Genomic DNA, 18689 nt, shown 5'->3' on the forward strand with positions numbered 1-18689 from the left:
AGTCTTACAAAAACCCTGCCGTGCGTGTTTTGAGTTGTGGTTGTTTGCCTCTCTTATTTATCCCTTTTAACAGTGCAGTTTTTAATGCAGCTCGGGCACCTCAGAGAGCTTCGGCTCATAAGCGAGTCCATTTATTTGAAGTCAGCCCCTAAAGTAAAGCATCCCTCTGAACACACTTCTACACTTTCCTAATGTCTCACCTTTGGAGGTGAATATTACTTATGAGCCTCACAGGATCAAGCTGCAGAGGGTGATTCATCTTCCCTGCTGTGAGTGTGTGTGTGTGTGTGTGTGCGCGCACAGGTCTATTGCCTCTGTGAGTTTACACACTTTAAATGATGCATGTCTGCATACAAATCTATCAGCACTTATTTATGCACGTCAGCAGGGTTTTCTGCACCCGTGCCGCATGTGAGGCTGCGTGGCGAGAATCCGAAGCTGCAAGGTTACGCGCGTGCTCCTGCGAAGACCGCTTCAGATGCATCCATCATGATGGCAAATCAAAGGGTCCAGAGTTTCTCCGGAGAGAGGAGGGGGGGGGGGGGGGGGTAAAAATGAAAGTCATGCAGAAAAAGCACGGCTGGTGAGAGAAACCCCTGCAGCCATTGTTGTGTGATTAAAGACTAGGATTGGGCCGTCGTGGGGGGGCTGAATTATTCACACAGCAGGAAAACAAGCAAATGGTGTTTACACAAGTACATGCATGCACACATACATTTGCAATGTGAGGACTGATATCACAATGGGAGAAAATTATTTTTTCTTGTCAGGGTGACTGATGTGTCAATTAAGGGACAGATTGTGCACTGCAGAGAAGCTTGACTGATATGGTGTGTGGCTGATATTAGCCTTTCACAGACATATGCACCGATATTAAAACTTGTATTTTTCTACAGAATAAAAAAGGAGAAAAGATGTGCATTTATGTTTACGTTCAAAACGTTTCTAGTTTCTCAAGTCAAGTTCTCTTTGTGTCGGTTGTTGTGTTTACTTTTTATTGACACTTACTTATAAAGTTTATGGGTAAACAGTAAAATATCAAGCCTCACTTACATTTCTTTAAATATCGTCTAAAAACCTCTCTTTTTGAAGCTTTTGGGAATGTTTGATCCGCATTTATTAGCTTTATCTTTTATGGGGCCAATGGTTTTTATATTTTTGGGTTTTACTCCTTGCTGTTAAGCAAGAAAAGTGCTATATAAATAAACTAATTAGAATTATATTATTCTCAATATATATCTACGGATAGATATATCTGTAACGGATGGTAGGTAGGGGGTTATGATCAGGTCAAAGTCTAGCACTATCATCCCCTGCATTTAAATTCATTACCAGCTGACAATCAGCTGCAACAACAAGATATCATTTCAACATAATCATAATTTCTGTAATGTGTCACATCTCAGTTTTTAAATTTCCACTTCAAAATGAGCAGGACTGACTGAGAACATTTATATTCCCTTATATCTGCATCTGCCCTGAAGCTTCACATCAGTCGGGCTCCCCTTTGCACACGAGCTCTTCCTAAATGAATTTTCCAACTTGACGCGACATTGCAATTCTTTATTTCCTCTTTATCAGTTACAACTTCTGTTTATATTCTGTACAGCACTGAAGGCACACAAAAAAAACCCCAAAAAGATATAATGGAACATAAGTATATACAAAATATACAGAATAAATAATTCAATCTAGTTACGTAGAAAAGCTACAGAGTGTGTGCTTACATGAACCGTTTCGAAGTTGAATGCGTTTTTCCATGAGTATGAACGGAGTGTGCGGTATAAATCCCAGACGCTGTCCACAATTGCAAAATGTCACTTCCCAGCAGTCCACTGCTTTGAATACGAGCTGAGTCTGTGGGGGGGGTTTTTTGGGGGGTAGTAACGTTGCTCGTCAGTAACCATTCATGTGCTAATAGATTAATATTCCCCCCCCGCCCTCGGATCAGTTCAGAACAGTTCCACGGAGGAGTGTGCGACGCTCCTGAATGCTGTTTGAATATAGTCGGACATAAAATAGTGACATGAAACGCCATCTCTCTCTCTCTCACACACACACAAACACAAATCATACACATATCTAGTTCATTTTTTTTTCTCTGGCAGAAATGAAAAAAAAAATAATAACATGTAAAGTTTCAGCAGGACTCCGTTGATTGTCATGCACCATCTTATGGCATTTGATTAGTGCAATGCATTTTGTACAAGGTTACAGTTGTGTATTATATACTGTACTTTAAGTGCTCTATTTACCGATTGAGAGAAAACAAAGCGTACTTTTCACCAGTTTGTATAAAAATAAATAAAAACGTCCCGTGGCTGCAGCCGCGCGGCGCGATAGGTCCGTCAGAGGGACTGACAGGAGAACAGCGGTGGAGCTGCACTCGTATCAGTGCTTTTTTCCAATGTACAGTTGGCGTTTTTTTGCTGACTCCGCGGCACAATGAGCATTCTGGTTTCAGCTTTCCATCTGGCTTATGTTGACAGGGGGGGGGGGGTCTAATCAGGTCACACTGAGCCAGGATAGACTGATTAAACAGCATTTCTGGGTCAAGTGGTGATTGAAATTCACTCATTTCTTCCCAAACATCTGCTTTATCCTCAGATGTAGGGTGTGTGTGTGTGTGTGTGTGTGTGTGGGGGGGGGGGAATCAATTCATTTGGCTGCGATAAAGCCATGACAATTTAATCAATCATAAAACCTTGATTGAGTGGATTCCAAAGAGGCCTGCTCAACAGACTGCGACAGCTTCCTGTAAGTTACATTTGGCCAAAAATATATATGACACCTTTCACCAGCTACATAAAATGGCTGTCAATAGATAGTAACAACAACAAAAAAAATATATAACCCAGTTACATTCTGTGCTACTGTTAAACTTAAAGTGATGTGCCCATGATACATATTTCACACTGTGGAACGTACAGCAGGGCAAACGGGACAAGGCACTTGGTTCAAAACACAATATATATATATCGTTTTTTTTTCTGCCTAAGCTCAGTTAAATGCAGTTTGATGCTCCAGAACCTCCAAGTAGTCTGGCTCAGAATGCAGGTTAGCCTTAAGTTCAAAGTACTCGTTCTTAGTTTGCTCGAGCATGACCTTGCGCGGCCTCGAGTACATAATTGTCTCCATTAGCTTTAACTCCTCCTGGTGCCCAGGGACGTGCATGTCCACGGCGGACTGAAGCTGGGGCATGTTTTTCCGAAGGTACTCGGTTATTCCGAGCTGCTGCAGCTCCTTCTCCTTCTCGAGGATGTTCCTGTACAGAGAGTTGGGGTTCCCGAGCGTGACAAACTCTGCAGGGCACTCTCCGGTCATGGGTCTGAACTTTGAGCTGGGGTTCCCCGTCAGGGGAGAAGTGTTCTCTTTCTCCATGATGCTCCGGCAGACGTGATGCTTGCCGCTGGGCTCGTCGAGGCTATAATCCAAATCTGCGTCATGTTCCTTGTGCTGGGAGCAGTAGGTGGGGTTGCGGCAGATCTGAACAATGGGACTGTGTGATCTGTCCTCATACAGAGTTGCAGACCCAGTTCTCTGGGTCAGAGTGTGGTGTGTGGTTTTCTGCCCATACATGCTGTAGTGTAAGTGGATGGGACTACTGTTGGTGTTTTCTCTTGGCTGCTCCTCCGCTGCTTTTTTCTTGGCCCTTCTCCGCCGCCGGTGAACCACAAACACCACCAGCCCGGCAGAGCAGAATATAACCATGAGAGCAAGAATAAGAAGGCTCAAGATGAGCACAGAGAGGGGGACAGTGTCCGTGAGTGGGCTGAAAAAACCCTTGCCAATGCTGTCAGGCCCCAGCGTGGCTGTCACACTCTCCTCACCTGGGTAGTACGTCCCTAAACCAGGACACAGCATCTCATGACGCAGGCTCCTCAGCTCAGCCTGCATCGCATTCTTTGGGGTGTGACACAAAATGGAACCCACCACCGTGTCCTTTCTGAGTTTCTCCACCCATTGTTTGAGGCTGAGCAAGTCACAGCTGCAGTCCCAGGGGTTGTCCTCTAAATAAATCTGCTCGAGTGCGTCGAGTTGATCAAGCACGTTGCTTACTGGCAGGTGCATAAGTAGATTCTTCCTCAGGTTTAACTTGGTGAGGGGCACATTGCGAAATATCTGCGCCGGAAGAGAGCTGAGCAGATTGTTATTTAATGACAAGAGCTTCAGGTTTGGCAGGGGATTAAATGTGCCCGGAGCGATCTCTTTGATAAGGTTGTATTCCAGATACAGGAATTCAAGGTTGTGCAGCCCCACAAACATTGTGGAGAACAGCTTTTCAATCCTGTTGCCGTTCAGGTAGAGCTTTTTCAAACTGCTCAGGCTGAGGAAAGTTTCATTATCTACGTAATCAATTCTGTTGTTCGCCAGGTTGAGCAATTCCAAACTGTCATACGTGACAAAATCATATTTCAAGAGTTTCTGGATCATGTTTCCCGTCATGACCAGCTTTGTGGGGCTCTGCTGAAGTATTCCGATATCCGACACCTTTTGGATCCCTCTGTCCTGACAATGCATCAAAAACCCAACCACGGGGTGATTGTGGCAGGAGCAGTGTTCCACACAGGGACTGCCAGGAAAGTGGGAGGGTGTCGGTGCCTTGGCGTCGTCTTTGGCGTTGATCAACTTAGGATTCGGAGACACTTTGGACGAGGGAGTAACAACCATATCTAGTGACTTTGACGGCTCCTCCAGGTTGATATCCGCGTGGGACGGGCACAAGACGTCCCGCTTCACCTTTGCCAGAATGGTTCCCTTAAGGTGATGCGGCGTGCTACAGACCACGTCCCCGATTGCTGACTGGGCCCTCATGTTCTCCATCCATATTTTCAAATGTAAAATGTCACAGTCACAGACCCAGTCATTGTCCTCGAGGAGAAGTTCCATTATCCTTCCGATGTGCTCCAAGAACCCGACGTAGGGCAGTGTCTGGAGCTTGTTTCCACGCAGGTCCAGGTGTGTGAGGGGCACGAACCGGAAAATGTTGTTGGGTAAAAACTCGATGGAATTATCGTTCAGGATGAGGACCTTGAGGCGGATCAGTTTGTTGAAGGCCCCCGGCTCGATGACCTGGATGAAATTAGTGTCCGCCTGGAGGAACTCCAAATTCACCAGGCCTTGAAAAGTGTCCTCTTTCAAGGTGACGAGGAAATTGCTATTTATGTGGAGTTTCTTCAGCGAACTAAGAGTGCTAAAGACCCCCGGTTCCAGCTCTTGTATGCTGTTACCCCCGATGTGCAGCGACAGGGCATTGTTAAGCCCTTCCATTTCCTCTGCACGCAGCTCAACCAAGTCATTTTTGTAAAGGTTCAGGTGGAAGGGCACACCTGCCGGGACTTTGATCTGGGAGATCTTGCTGATGTTTCTCTGCTCGCAGTTAATATGAAGGATGCCATCTTTCCCCTCGCAGGAGCACAAGGAGTCACAAGACTCGCTAATCGCGGATGATGCCTGTGAGGGATGGATATCTTGGGATTGGACCGCAGTGACAAACAAGGCGATGAAAATAATACAGGGCAGCATTTCGGGCTGAGATATCTGTGGAGAAAAGGATAGAAGCATGGGCAGAAGGGGTGGGGGGTGGGGGGGGAGGAGAGAAAACAGAACATTATATGAACGTTGTTATACAAGACGACATGAATTAAATGTCTGTTTCTGAATAATCATTCTATTTACATGCCTGAGACGGAGTGACGTGCAATCCCCGAGATAAAAATTTCATGTGTTACAATACTTGAACTTTGGCTGTTGTACGTGTAAAAAGTGTAACAACGCAAAAATGACATTTATGGGTGCATCATATGCATGGAGGGAAGTCACACTCGTGTTGGAGGGAAGCATTTGTGTAGTGTCAAATTGTCTTAACACGGGGGGGAAACGCATGAAAAATATATAACGTGAAAAAGCAAAACCAGCATCACAATCCTACTATTCTACAGATTTTACTTTTTGCCAATTTAAATGCATCGTGATAAGCTCATCATGATTATATGTTCATTTCTTTCTCCGTCTTTTACCCCTATGTGGCCTCTAAACTACTGAGCAACACTTTCCTGTGTGGACATGAAGAATGGCAGTGTAACCAAGTGTAGCTGTTAATGGGAATCCTAATAATCCGTATAAAAAGAGTCATCGGAATCCACAGAATCCGCACGGACCCCGGCAATTTTAGCGATGAGTAAATACATTGCACAGGGTGAGCAATGACATTAAGACAGCATCTCTTCCCCCGGTGACTCACAGTGGGATAATGGTACATACAAAAAAAAAAACTCGGTGTTAGTCATACAAATGCAGAAGTCAGTGAAGGCCATTTTGAGTCCACTGGAAATTAATGGCTTTATTGTTCAACAGATTAGCTCAAGGCTCGAGTGGACCGATCACAAACCAGGCTGAAATTGATCTATCAGATTTGCTATACTACAAAGTTCCCGAACTTTCCCCCGAACCGACCAACTTCGCCGTGAGCAGGATTTATGTGGATAGACGGGGGGGGGGGAAACACCGAAATGTGGTTTTTATTGACCCGGGCGCTCACAGCAACACATCTAAATCCATCACACTAATTTGACTGGGCAGCAACACACTCAAGGGGGAACTGGTGGAGAAGTCATGAGATGGATTCTTCCCATGATCAAGGATAACTAAATATCCACCCTTGGAAGATAAAAGGGATAAGAGTTTGGAAGGATGTCAAGAAAACACGTGTGTTGGCGTAAACAAAATTTGATTAGCGACCCGAAAATTGAATTCTGACTTGACAAGGCGAGCCTTGTTCCAACTCAACACATACTGGCCAAATACTTGTCTTTAAAAGTTAGAAGTTGTGCCCTATCAGATTACAGTAGTTACATGAGATAAGTTTGGTTAGCCCCACAGGACCTCTGAGAGATAAAGTCTCTTACGCGTGTTTGAAAGCCCTATGCCGCCCAAATAGGGCTTTCAAGTGGAACCCTATTTTCCAGTGGCACTGCTTAACATATCTTACACACGTGGATGTATGGTCTATTCCATGCTATCGCGGGAAAAACATCCCAAAATACAGAATAATAGTTTGTTTTCTAACTCTACAATCATACACAAGTGATTTGAGGGGCAGCACCACCATGCATGGAAGGGCCAGAGCAGGAATAAACACAGCATGTCCTTTCCACGCCTCTTTTCCATTTCACCTCTTTGCCTGTTTGACTTTGTCTGTTTTTTGGTGCTGTTGACAATACTCAAGATTGTCGATGAAAACCAAAGTCAACACCATCTCCCCAAGGTCACACCAGCCGAGATAGACGGACCTGAGAGGCACTAAAATATCAAAGAGGACACTGGGGGATATGAAACGGTCATCATCACATCAAATTTAAGACAGTAAGATCAATGTTAACACACTCCTGTTATCATATGAAATATACAAATGAATGTTTACAAAAAAAAAAACACCTTACTATATGAAATATACAAAAGAATAATTACAGTATCACCACTGACCATCTACAGAGGGTTACATAAAGTACATAGTTATCTGTTGTCGGTATTACCACAACATCAGACAGATTACACCAGAGTAATTAGTCGTTCTCGCCTCCGGGGGACAGCCAGTGCTCGGAGTCGGGTTTGCACAGCAGCACAAGAATAGGGAGACCCACTATTGAGCAATCTTTTCTAAAAAAAAAGGCAGCTAATTATAACTCATGAACAAAAAAAAAAACGGGATTGTTTCTCGTGGTTTCTCAAATGGTAAGCAGTGATCTTCAGGGGACTCTTGTCAACTGACACATTAGGGCTGGGGAATTGAACAATATCTACACCTTTCACAATATTATATGTTGTCATTATGACAAAAATCCAATAAATATTGATATAATGCATTGTGTAACTTTGTCACATCTGTCCCTGTTTATCAGGTGTTTGACACTCCCTGCCCATAGAGGAGTGTTTTAAACCACAACCTTCACTCAGGAGCAAAAACGGAAAAAGAAATTCTTCAAACTTGAAATAAATAACAATGTGATCCATCTATTTATCGCGATAATTACCAATTTTAAATCTTCATACGATTATTTTTTTACAAATACAACCAAGCATATTGCATTATAAACCATTAGACTTTAATTACGCAGTCGTGAACAACACTTCATAGCTGTTCACTGATTATATTAATATGCTTAAAGAATAACAAATTAAAAAAAATTAACATTCCATGTACACTCCATTATCCATTGTGTTCGGAAATATAAGACATGAGGGCAGATCAGGTTTTGAAAGGAGGAAGAATGTGAAGTTACAATGGCGAACCATAAAGATAATGCGGTGAAAAATATAATGAGACGCAGAATTATAATTTGTCAAACGTATTGTAAAAGCATTGCTTTGACAGTAATGACACAGAGAGAAGGAGCTCTCAAAGCTGCTGCCAAAAAAATATCTTTGGCCATTTTCCATCATTTGTCTGCATTTCTCCCTCATTCGGGAGTCGGGCGGTGGTCATGGCGCCCGAGGCACTCACCTCTGTGACCCCCGATGGTTCGTAAGACAATGCGAAATGAAACAAAGACTATTAACAGATGCTATCGCCCTACTGCATGATAACACGCTGCTGAGGGCAGATACGGAAAGGCATTAGCCGCATGCAATCTTTGTTCTGTATTTCAAAACAGACTCGTCTAACTGATCCATTTTTCCAGGCAATCAATGCTGCGTGGAACTCAGCGTGACGTGGGAGATGAAATGCTCTTCCGGTGCCAGCCTCTCCCGCCGCACACTCTCCTTCTCCCCGGATTTCAAATGTGCATCTCTTGCTGTTCAGACAATTCAATTAGAGATCCACTGAAGCCCTATGAGATCTCCCATCATGCGCGCGGAGCCAACTCGCCGTCCAACATCAAATGAGACGAGGGAAAGACAGCGGCGGCAAAGTGGAGGAGAAAACTCTGCTGATGGAGTTATTATCACACACCGAGCCCCTCTACAGGCTCTGTGACACACACAATAGGCGTTTGCCACTTGCACACCCATAATAAATGACATGTTCACACTTTATTTGGCACCAGCCACTATTTCACTGCACCGTAAACTTCTCCGTGTTATGAAACACCCCCCATTAGTCCGGTGTGGCATCGCGACGCAGTGTCGATTCTTGCAAGGGCTCTCCCACGGAGAAGTCATGAATACACATGGTCGTATGCCGCGCAGATACTTCCAACAGTGCAGAGCGGAAACTGGCAGACCCCTGAGAAACTGCTGTCTTTCCATATTGATTAGATTGCACATAATACACTCCTTTTACTCAATGCTTAAAAAAAGCGGCACCGATGTTAACGGGCAATAAATCAGGAAGAGAACGTCCCAATGGAGTGGACGAACAGAAACAAGCCCGCACATCACTCCCAATGGTGTGTTCAAGTTGCTTTTTTTAATTTATTTTATTGGTCTAAAAGGCCTTTACAATCGGGTCAAATGTGTAATTCAGCTGCAAGACCAAGCCCTCATGTCGTCTAGGTTTGTGCACAAGATAGCGGAGTCCTGCTGCTGTTAAAAGTCTAGTGTCATCATGGCACTTCAGTAAGGCAGCCTACACTGCATCCTACTCTATGACTGACCTCACCTCGTGTGCTTGTTTATTTTGTGCTTTATGCAATTTCATTTTCTTCTCGGCTGTCGACTTGTGCGCCACCGAAAGTGGTAGTTATGCTTGAGATATTAGATTCACCGTTACGACTGGTCTCACGAGAAACCAGCGGTAAAATGAACTCGCATTAAAAAAAAAAATCGCAATTGTGTCGACGCTCACAAACATCATCTTGATATTCTCTCCTGCTCAATCCATCCTGTTTGCAGGATTAATGGACGCACTCACAAACAACTGAAAGCCAGTGGCATTCGCCCCACAGCTGGAAAGCAAGAGGTCCCTGTCTTGAACATGTATTCTTTACTGAAGAGCCCGGTGCCCTTGCTTCCCATTGATTTTGTACGCTTCATGCACCAGACGTCCAGAGCACTGCAGTATTTTTTATCCCCTATACATTTGTCATGGTTTGCACGCACACACACAATATAGACACAGTGTATGACAAGCAAAACACGAACCTGGGTTTTGAACTGTACCGATTAGCGTGCGCATTTCCCAGTTGACAGTCGGAGACATTATTTTTAGATAACATGAACACATCCCGTAGTCATGCCCTGTCGTCGTCACTGTCAAAGTAAGTAAAGTCAGCCTGCTGGAACCGCAAATAGCCCATAAGGCAGAAGTCTAATTCCTTTTTGTGTAGCGTGAGGCAACTTGATGTACAAGAATAAAAGGCTTGTTATCCCTCGTGGCAGCCGACAGATAGAGCCGTTCTCCCAACTCCGTCAAGACTGATAACAGTCACTCCGCATTTGCGCGTCAAACGCATCGTGTGGATATCTTGTGGATACTCCCCGGAATGTTCTTGGGTCTCGGCTTGTTGCAAAAGGCCTCGCAGTCAACCTCGGTCCTTAACATTTTATGACCTCAGTCCTCCTCATTGCCAGGGCTACCTGCAGTCCTGGTGATTTATGGGTCTTGACAGACGCGAGGCTGGTGGGGAGTCGATTTGAATTCACCGAAGTCTGAGGTCCCCCGTCGGAATCGTATAAATGGTGTTTTATATACGGGCATATCATCTACACATAAAAATGTAGATTTAATCTGTTCTCCGTAACAAGGATCAAACACAATGACGCAGGACTCCGAGGAGGCACAAATTGTTTTCAAACAGAATATTTTTCTTACACTCATTAGTGAGAACTGCGTGGGGAAGGGTCTGAGCTTATGCAATATTGTGGCACCGAGAATATGCGCTCTTATCACGGTGGCTGGCTTACAGCTTATGGCTACACAGCTTTGGTGTTTGAGGGAAGGGTGCAGAGAAAGAGCGCACGCTCCACCGAGTTCAAAAAGTGGCTTTATTTTTTGTATCCATCTGCTTTCCTTTCGAGAAACCCACTGAGCCCCCCCTTTGCAGCTCGAGGAAAACTCAAAACCGACCGGACCAAACCATGTGTGCCTCTAAATCAACCCCACATTCTCCACCTGGATAGGAGTCAGGCTGCAGCGTCCCATAGTCCCTCCGTCAGCTGCTCCACCATGCAGACATAACGATTCTTTCTGGCAGCGGTGTGAGCACACAGCCTTTGCGGCCAGGGGAGCGAAGACGACGTCCCGTGCTCTGCTGGGTGTTACAAGGGGGGGGGGGGCATCTTTACAAATGTCATCAGAGGGGCCTGCTTAGAGAGACAGATCAGCTTTGTCCTCTCTCATGTCATGCAGCAGTTCTAACAGCTGGTGCGATGAGCGGCAGTGTGAGCAGCGGGGCCTGATGAACTGAAAATGCCTTACAGAGAGGGAACCTTATATACCTGTGTGTTACAAGTAAAGAAACAGTTCCACTCGCTCTCCCTTGTGTACTGCATCGCCTCCCGACTGTTCTCTGCTGGTGGGCCTCAACGTCTGATTGAGAACATATGCATGATACGACTAATAATAGCAGCACAAAGGCTGTGTGTGGAGGGAGGGAACCGGCTCGGCTCCCCTGGCAAGCGTGATTTAGCAGGCCTGCATTTCAAATGGTCTGTTTAACTAATGCGCAGTAATTAGTTCTCCAGAAATGAGCGGGCGGATTACACCAGTGTATAGTGGCATCAAGGTGCATTTGTTAGGGGAAAAAAACACATCTGCACCAAACAGATGTATATTTCCAGTGGACTTAATTGTCCCTTAAAAGAAAAAGAGGGATGCTTCCTATTCAGGAGTGACTCACCGGTGCCCAGCAGGGCTGGTAAATTGTAGATAATTCATTCAGAATACACAATACAGCTGCATCTGGAAACTCTGGCACATAAATAGGTTCAAGCACAGTTTTCCTCATGACTGATGCACAGCAATACTATCTTGGTGATAATTGGCTGCTAGGGGTCTCTGAATCTCAACAACAACAGAAGACCTACAGTTCGATGACGATCTTGAAAGCAGCATGGGACCACGAGAGTTCTATTCGCCATCATCTCCGAGTAAAATACAGCTAACAGGCTAATTCATGAATGAGGGATTGTATGTTAGATTTATGAACGTTATGCAGGAAACAGATTATTGTGGTTGGTTATGAGTGACCCATACTAACAGTGAAAGGGGAAAAAAACGACCGTGTTTCCCCTTCATCATTTGTCATTTGCACCCTAAGTTGTAGCATTGATGGACAAAACTACAAAAAGGCGATGAAAACGTCCCGTTACCTTGAATAAAATTGGGATACACAAAGTAAACAATATATATAACTTACTTCTAGTCGTTTTTAGACGTTTTAATAAATAATTGTTACATATTAAACCTTTAATTAGTTCAGCAAGTACTTCACATTCTTTTCTCAGAATTGATGTTGTTGGAAGAAGAAATCCACCCGCAGAGGGCAAAAAGGGCCACAGGGTGGATTGTAATGGCAGTCTTATGACTCACTCCAGAAATAGGTGTAGATCTGCTGCCTGATACGCATGCTTCAGTCTGAAAGGAGCCGAGCGTTACAGGCGGACAGACCTGCTTACTGAGCATAAACACTATGGAAAAAACAAGGCACCGCCCCGGAACGGTCCGGAGTGTCAACAACCAACAGGGCTGAGAGGCAGCTCATTCAATGGTTTACATTGTCTGCAAAACATGCATGTAATTTGATAAGCAAACTTCATTTGATATTACAAAGCAGCCTATAAAAAGAAATGCTGTGTAAAAGATGTGCGCCATAAGCTGGAAAACAGGAAATAATTGGGCTGCTTGAATGTTTTTTAATTGGCGTGTCAGTCCAACCAAACAAGTCTTTTTGGGTTTGTTGTGTGATGGAGAATGACTTGTAAGCTTATGTCCCTGAACTTCTATGCACACACAAACACACTGGGAGCACACTGTAAGCACACTTACAGTACCAGCTGTTTAATGACAGATCACAGTGTTGTGCACGTATGTCTTATGCTCGTGGCATCCCTAATTGGCAGACCCGTAACTAACTCTGGAACTATTGGCTACACTGCCCTCCCGGAAAGTTCCCGCTGGTCAAGTTGATTTGGACTGATTCGTCCGCGTCTGTAAGCTCTCAGAAGACGAAATGTAACATGGACGAAATGAAGAATGCAAACCGAGGGCCCCGTCCGTTTACTGCAGCTAATGGTTGAAGCTACTAAGTGACTGCATGAGATCTGTTTGTATTTAAGTTTCTTTGTTATATTTCACTGATGGTTACAGTGACCTCATTACTGTCCAAATTGAATCTGTAAATTTTGGCAGGTAGCTGTACCCTTTAATATTTTATAGAGGTGATACATATTTGAATATGTTGAGTCCAAGCATGTCCTTGAGAGGAATACAAAAGAATATATATATAGAGATGTAAATAAACAAAAATAATAGTGCCCCGATGTTGAGCACTGTGGATTAGCCTTCAGCTAACATAGCAAAGCATATCCATAGTTCCTCGAGCTCTTGTAATGTAGAAAAACAAATGCCTGGACAGGGGATTAGCACAAAGTCACTGTCTATACTTTATTGCTTGGAAAACGTGCACTGGCACGTTTTACCTCGCACAGAAAACCGCAGGTTGGATCATGTACGCCCCCCTATTCTGATTGTTAATGAGCTCTGCCTATCTCCCTATCTCTGACACAGGGATGAATCATGTTTACTGGGATCAGTATAGGTCGCTTTGTGACGCGGAGCCCACACGAGTGAAACTCCAGCCCGTCACCCTGACACCCTGATGCAAATTTTGCCTGAAGGAAATCCAGTGCATGATCAATGGACATAACACGACTCAGTGGAGCTGCCAGAATCAAGACGGCACCGACTCAAACGGCACACAGACGGAGACGGAGCCTCTGGATTGACGGGTAGAAAGCATGCGCAGGAGGACGACTGGTGCGTGGATCCACTTTGACAGCCCCCGACTGGATGAGCTGGTTAGATCATGAGAACACTGATAGATATCAAGTCGACACAAGTTTGCAAAAAAATGCAAATGATCATTTATTTGCACACAAAAGGATGTTTGTTTGTGTTTTGCCAAAACATGAGGACATGAACCTGAATAATGGTAATTAACAAAACGATAAATGACTTTCAATGAGATCCACACTATGATGCTCCAATGGATGTTAAAGACAGTTTTGATTTTGATGTGCGAGCCTGAGGACGATCCCGGGGGGTCTGAGTTAGTGTGGGGGGGTTAGTGCTTTTTCCAGTACTGCAGTCCCAGTTTGGGATTTAAGCAGATGAAAAAGGTTTATTTTTAAATTAAAGTCTTGTCCGGTCACCGAAGACAAGTTACTTCAATGCAGATTTCAAGGTAATTTGTATTTCCTGCCTCCGCTGTGTCATTTTTTTCTGGATGGGGTACCGCGGCTGAGTTAATTGAGTGTCTGATGACTTAACAACTTCAGAGACTTGAGCTGACCTGCACTGTCCTCCCGAACGGGACCTTTCAAGACCAATTAAGCAGGAATGCCACAGCGGGCAGCGACGGGGGCTGGACAGCATTCTGAAAGCTCCTGTTCAAACGTGTTCCAAGAAATAAAGCATCAAAGTCAAATATAAAAAGAGAAAAAAAAAAAAGTCAACACACCGTAATTCCCTGTTTGTTTTATGGACAGATTGCTGCCGCGCACCTTTATCACGCTTGCATCCATAACAGAAACAGGAGATTAAACGCATTTACAGACAACACCGCATGTACTGGGGAACGGAATATGCACGCATCACACGTGACGCTGACGCAACAGAAGGGAGTGTTGCATTTCAAACAAAAGGCAGAAGGGTGTTTATTGTCCTAAATAATCTGCTCACTGAGCATTCCATCCTCGTATTGCGCGTGCTACTTTCCAAACAGCAGGTTTTTCTAATATTCACACAGCAAATAGACGGATAGATAGATGATCACTTAAGTAAGGAGCACAAGTGCTTCTCGAGGATAAAAACTTCTGGAGCCCTGCACAAACTCTATTGACTCGCCAGACTCCAATAACAGATCCACTGGCCTGCAGCTACCACCTCCTATACGTCTCTTGACAGAGAGGTTCAGAGCAAGAAAACCTTTCACCGAAAGAGGCCTTTTTTTTTTTCTCCCTTCCAGTCGTTTGAGGCAAACACACACTCCCGGACGACAGCAATGCAACAAGGTGTGACTAAGCACAAACAGATGATACAGAATGTCCTCTCTGATAATTATATAGAACGGTTTTTACAGTGCTGCAGCCGACCAGCTATTTCCCTCCAATTTACACCCAACTTCAAAGCGAGAAGCTATACAATCAGCGGCAGGCAGGGTTTAGTCTCCCCCCCTCTCTTTTGTCCCTACTCATTTCGGGGTCACCAAGCTGCGTTTTGCTCGGGGGGCTGAAACAGCGAATGGGAACGAGAGTAAAAATGGAGAATGTGACATGGGGAGACCTGTTGCGTCCGGCCAGGGGGAGGTTGTTTCATTTCAGCCCGACATGGGATAGCTAGATAAGAGCTCCCCGCACTCTGATGGCTTTAGCATGCACGTGTGCGAGAGTGCGTTATTGACCTCGCGCTCGCACACACTCCCGCAGCCTTGTTTAATAAGTAAGCCTACTCGCCCTGACCGTCCATCAACTTCCTGCAGCGGCCCCGGCAGTGTTCCCGGGCACCAATTATGGCGGGACTTGTCCCTTTCTGTCCTCTGTATTGGAAGTGATGTGGCTTGCCCTACAGGGTCGACACCACCGCTACACCCACGTATCTGCAGAGATTCTGCGAGCGCCCGCAGCCCTCCGCAGCAATCCTGGAGAAATGATAATTATGACATCCGCCCACTCTAGAGGCAAGAGATAGTTCAACTCCCTTGCCCCTTGTTCCAACCCTCTTTTTTTTTTTGACTGATTCAATATTCTGTGGGCTAGCGCTGCCTACTCTCTCCGTGTCTTAGAGACGCAGAGGCTCTTCCAGTTTATCTGCAGGCTCTCTCTCTCCCTCCCTCTAAAAAGGTAGTGTGCTTGGATAAAGTTTCCCAATGCCTCCTCTCTTAAACCTGCACACTGCTCGCACTGATCACACCAATTCCCTGGGATTGTTTCCCACATGACAACAACACCTATTCAAAAATGCATCGTGTTTGCATAGGTGTTGCCTTCAGTGCAAAAGCATTTTTTTTTTTTTTTCTCGACAGAGATCCATCTACCACTGCAGCATCTGATTTCCACAACTCGGCCAATAATTATTTTCCTAATATTCTCAGTGCCCTCCATGATTATTGGGATTAAACCAGTGGCCCTTGGAAGCTGAAGAAAATGGGCTCTGTCATCGTAAATGCAAATCATTACATGCAGACATCTTGTTGACGATACATGTGCGGGGGGAACTGGATGATGAACAAAGCAGCGAAACAACATTCCCCCCTTGTGTTCTGCATAATCTGTTAAATTGCTCCACATGGGCTCAGGCCTCTTTAAAACCCATCAATCAATAATGAATCCCAAGTCATCCAGGCACATTAATGCTTTAAGCTGTACATGCATTTATGCTATGGGACACTTATAGACTAAGCCACTGGATTACGAAAACATTGATTCACCCAACCAAACAATTGGGATCCCAACTCAATTATGCAGCGCACAAGTTAAAAGCTAATTAGACACTTCTTCCCTCCATTAACTTGTACTTAAATGGCAATGCAACCTCAACCTCACATGGTTAAAAAGTGCAAACTGATTAAATTAAGCTGCAGTCCAATCTTAGTCTCTCAGTTTATGCATGTTAAATACCAACAGGGCTGTGTAAAGAGATTTAAAAGGGAGCGCAAATGAGGAATTACGCATTAAACGAGGAATTACGCATCTAATAAAAACACATCTCCTGTCTGATTGGCGGAATTGCGTTGGAAGTCGTGATGCCGCCCCTGTTAAGAACACATCCGTGACCACTCGCATGCAATAATCCATATTCATAAGCCACCACTTCGTTTAGTTCGGGGTCCAAGCAGCAGAAGAAGAGGAGCTGTCAGCCAGTGAAATGTTAACAAGCAGAGCCATTTTTACGCATAATATTAATATCCAAATAACTGTAGGGAATTGTAATAAAACAGTGTGTATTAAAACAGACACTGTGCAGGCACCACCAGTCCCCATTACCATACGCCTGCACAGTGCCGTGAGATACTGTAACTGCGTGTGGAAAACAGCCAGGTGTGCTCGAGGTAATGGAGCCCCCCCTCGGGGGGAAACTCACTGGTCCCCTCTCTGTCAAGTCCAGGGCACTTTATCTTTTTACAGGACTCCGGTGCCATCGTGCACATGATGAATACATCCTGACAAGCCCCATCGCCACACACACACACACACACACACACACACTACAAGGAGAGTCATTTTCAGCTGTCAAATATGGAATGGTTTAAACTGCTCCATAACATACTTCTGCTAGTTGGAACCTGCCCCATAATGGACGCCTGGATTCCATACCTCTCCAAAACACAGCTGAGTGCAACCTTCCCGTAAAAGAAACGAAACTAACTAAGCACATTCATGAATTATTATTTTTTTACGAGACAGATATTTCATTAGTGACCCTGCTTCTCCTCGCGACTTACCGAGTAAAACTGATGGAAAAAGAAAAAGAGGGAAGGCTATTCCAAAAAATGCTACCGTTCTCAGTCCATCAGGATGCGGGGAAGCGACGCATTGGAGCAGGGGGTGGTGGTGGTGTGTGTGTGGGGGGGGCAACCCTCCACAACACTTTTTTTCTCAGCAGTCCACGAGCAGGCTGACACACTCGTGGGGGAAACTTCACAGTCAGTCCCCCCTCACTGTCTCCACGCAGCTGTCAAACACGCGAGCGGCTCAATATTCCGTTGCGCACGGGGGACAGGTTTCCACTCCGGTCCCGGGATGATCGGTGTCTCTCTCTCCTCCCCGCTGCCGAGCCACACTTTAATTATGACCGAGTTGCAGGTTTTTAGCCCCCGGGAATGAAACGGTGTTGTGGTTAAAACAAAAACAACCAAGAGGTGGCTATTTCATCTGCGTAAAGTCCACTGGAAACAACAAAAAGCGCGCACCGTGTCCTCCTCTGGCGCCGCGCTGCGCGCTCTGTACTTGACCAGTGCGCGGTGTGGAGCTGCTCAGTCATTTACATGCTGTGGAGGTGCACGGCAGAGGGGAAGGAGGAAGCAACGCCAAGCCTGCGAGAGTGCACCAGCAGGAGTTCCGGTGATGCCTTTCAGAGTAAAGCACGTGGAGTGCGTAAAAATGACAAGTGCTCCGAGTGGATTGCGCATGTTTGCCCCTTTTCCTCCTCCTTTCTTCGAATTTTGCAAAGGCGAGGGCGTTTTGAAGCACGGGTGAGCAACACATCCACATATTGATTTAATAAAACCAGGACAGAAATTCCAACTTCCGCTGTTTCCTTGTCCATGTGTCCTCACTTTTCACACAGCTGGGGGAAGCTCTGTTGCGATTGCATAGAGCTCCTCCTCTTGGAGGTTCTTGAAATATCAAGAAAACAAAAACTTGCCTTGATGGTCTTTAAATAACCTGGATGTAGCACCAAGCCAGAAGGATGAATACACAGCTTTATTTAATAGACACAGACTGCTAATGCTTCCAAGGCATAATGAGAAAATGGGCCTGTGACCATTTTAATATTCAGAGGTTGCAATTGATAGAAAAAGTTCCAA

At 45.0% G+C, this 18689-nt stretch overlaps 1 protein-coding gene across 1 annotated transcript; it reads right to left on the reverse strand.

The window, feature by feature from the left end:
* Positions 1 to 2987: 2987 nt before the first annotated feature.
* slitrk6 (SLIT and NTRK-like family, member 6) lies at positions 2988 to 18163 on the reverse strand. The gene is made up of 2 exons (XM_034612119.1): positions 17604 to 18163; positions 2988 to 5541 (listed from the first exon to the last, which is right to left on the reverse strand). The coding sequence occupies exon 2, from the start codon at positions 5524 to 5526 to the stop codon at positions 3001 to 3003; it is 2526 nt and encodes an 841-aa protein (XP_034468010.1). The 5' UTR covers positions 5527 to 5541; positions 17604 to 18163; the 3' UTR covers positions 2988 to 3000.
* Positions 18164 to 18689: the final 526 nt, after the last annotated feature.

This window comes from Hippoglossus hippoglossus, chromosome 2, assembly GCF_009819705.1.
Source record: "Hippoglossus hippoglossus isolate fHipHip1 chromosome 2, fHipHip1.pri, whole genome shotgun sequence".
NCBI classification, from domain to species: Eukaryota; Metazoa; Chordata; class Actinopteri; order Pleuronectiformes; family Pleuronectidae; genus Hippoglossus; species Hippoglossus hippoglossus.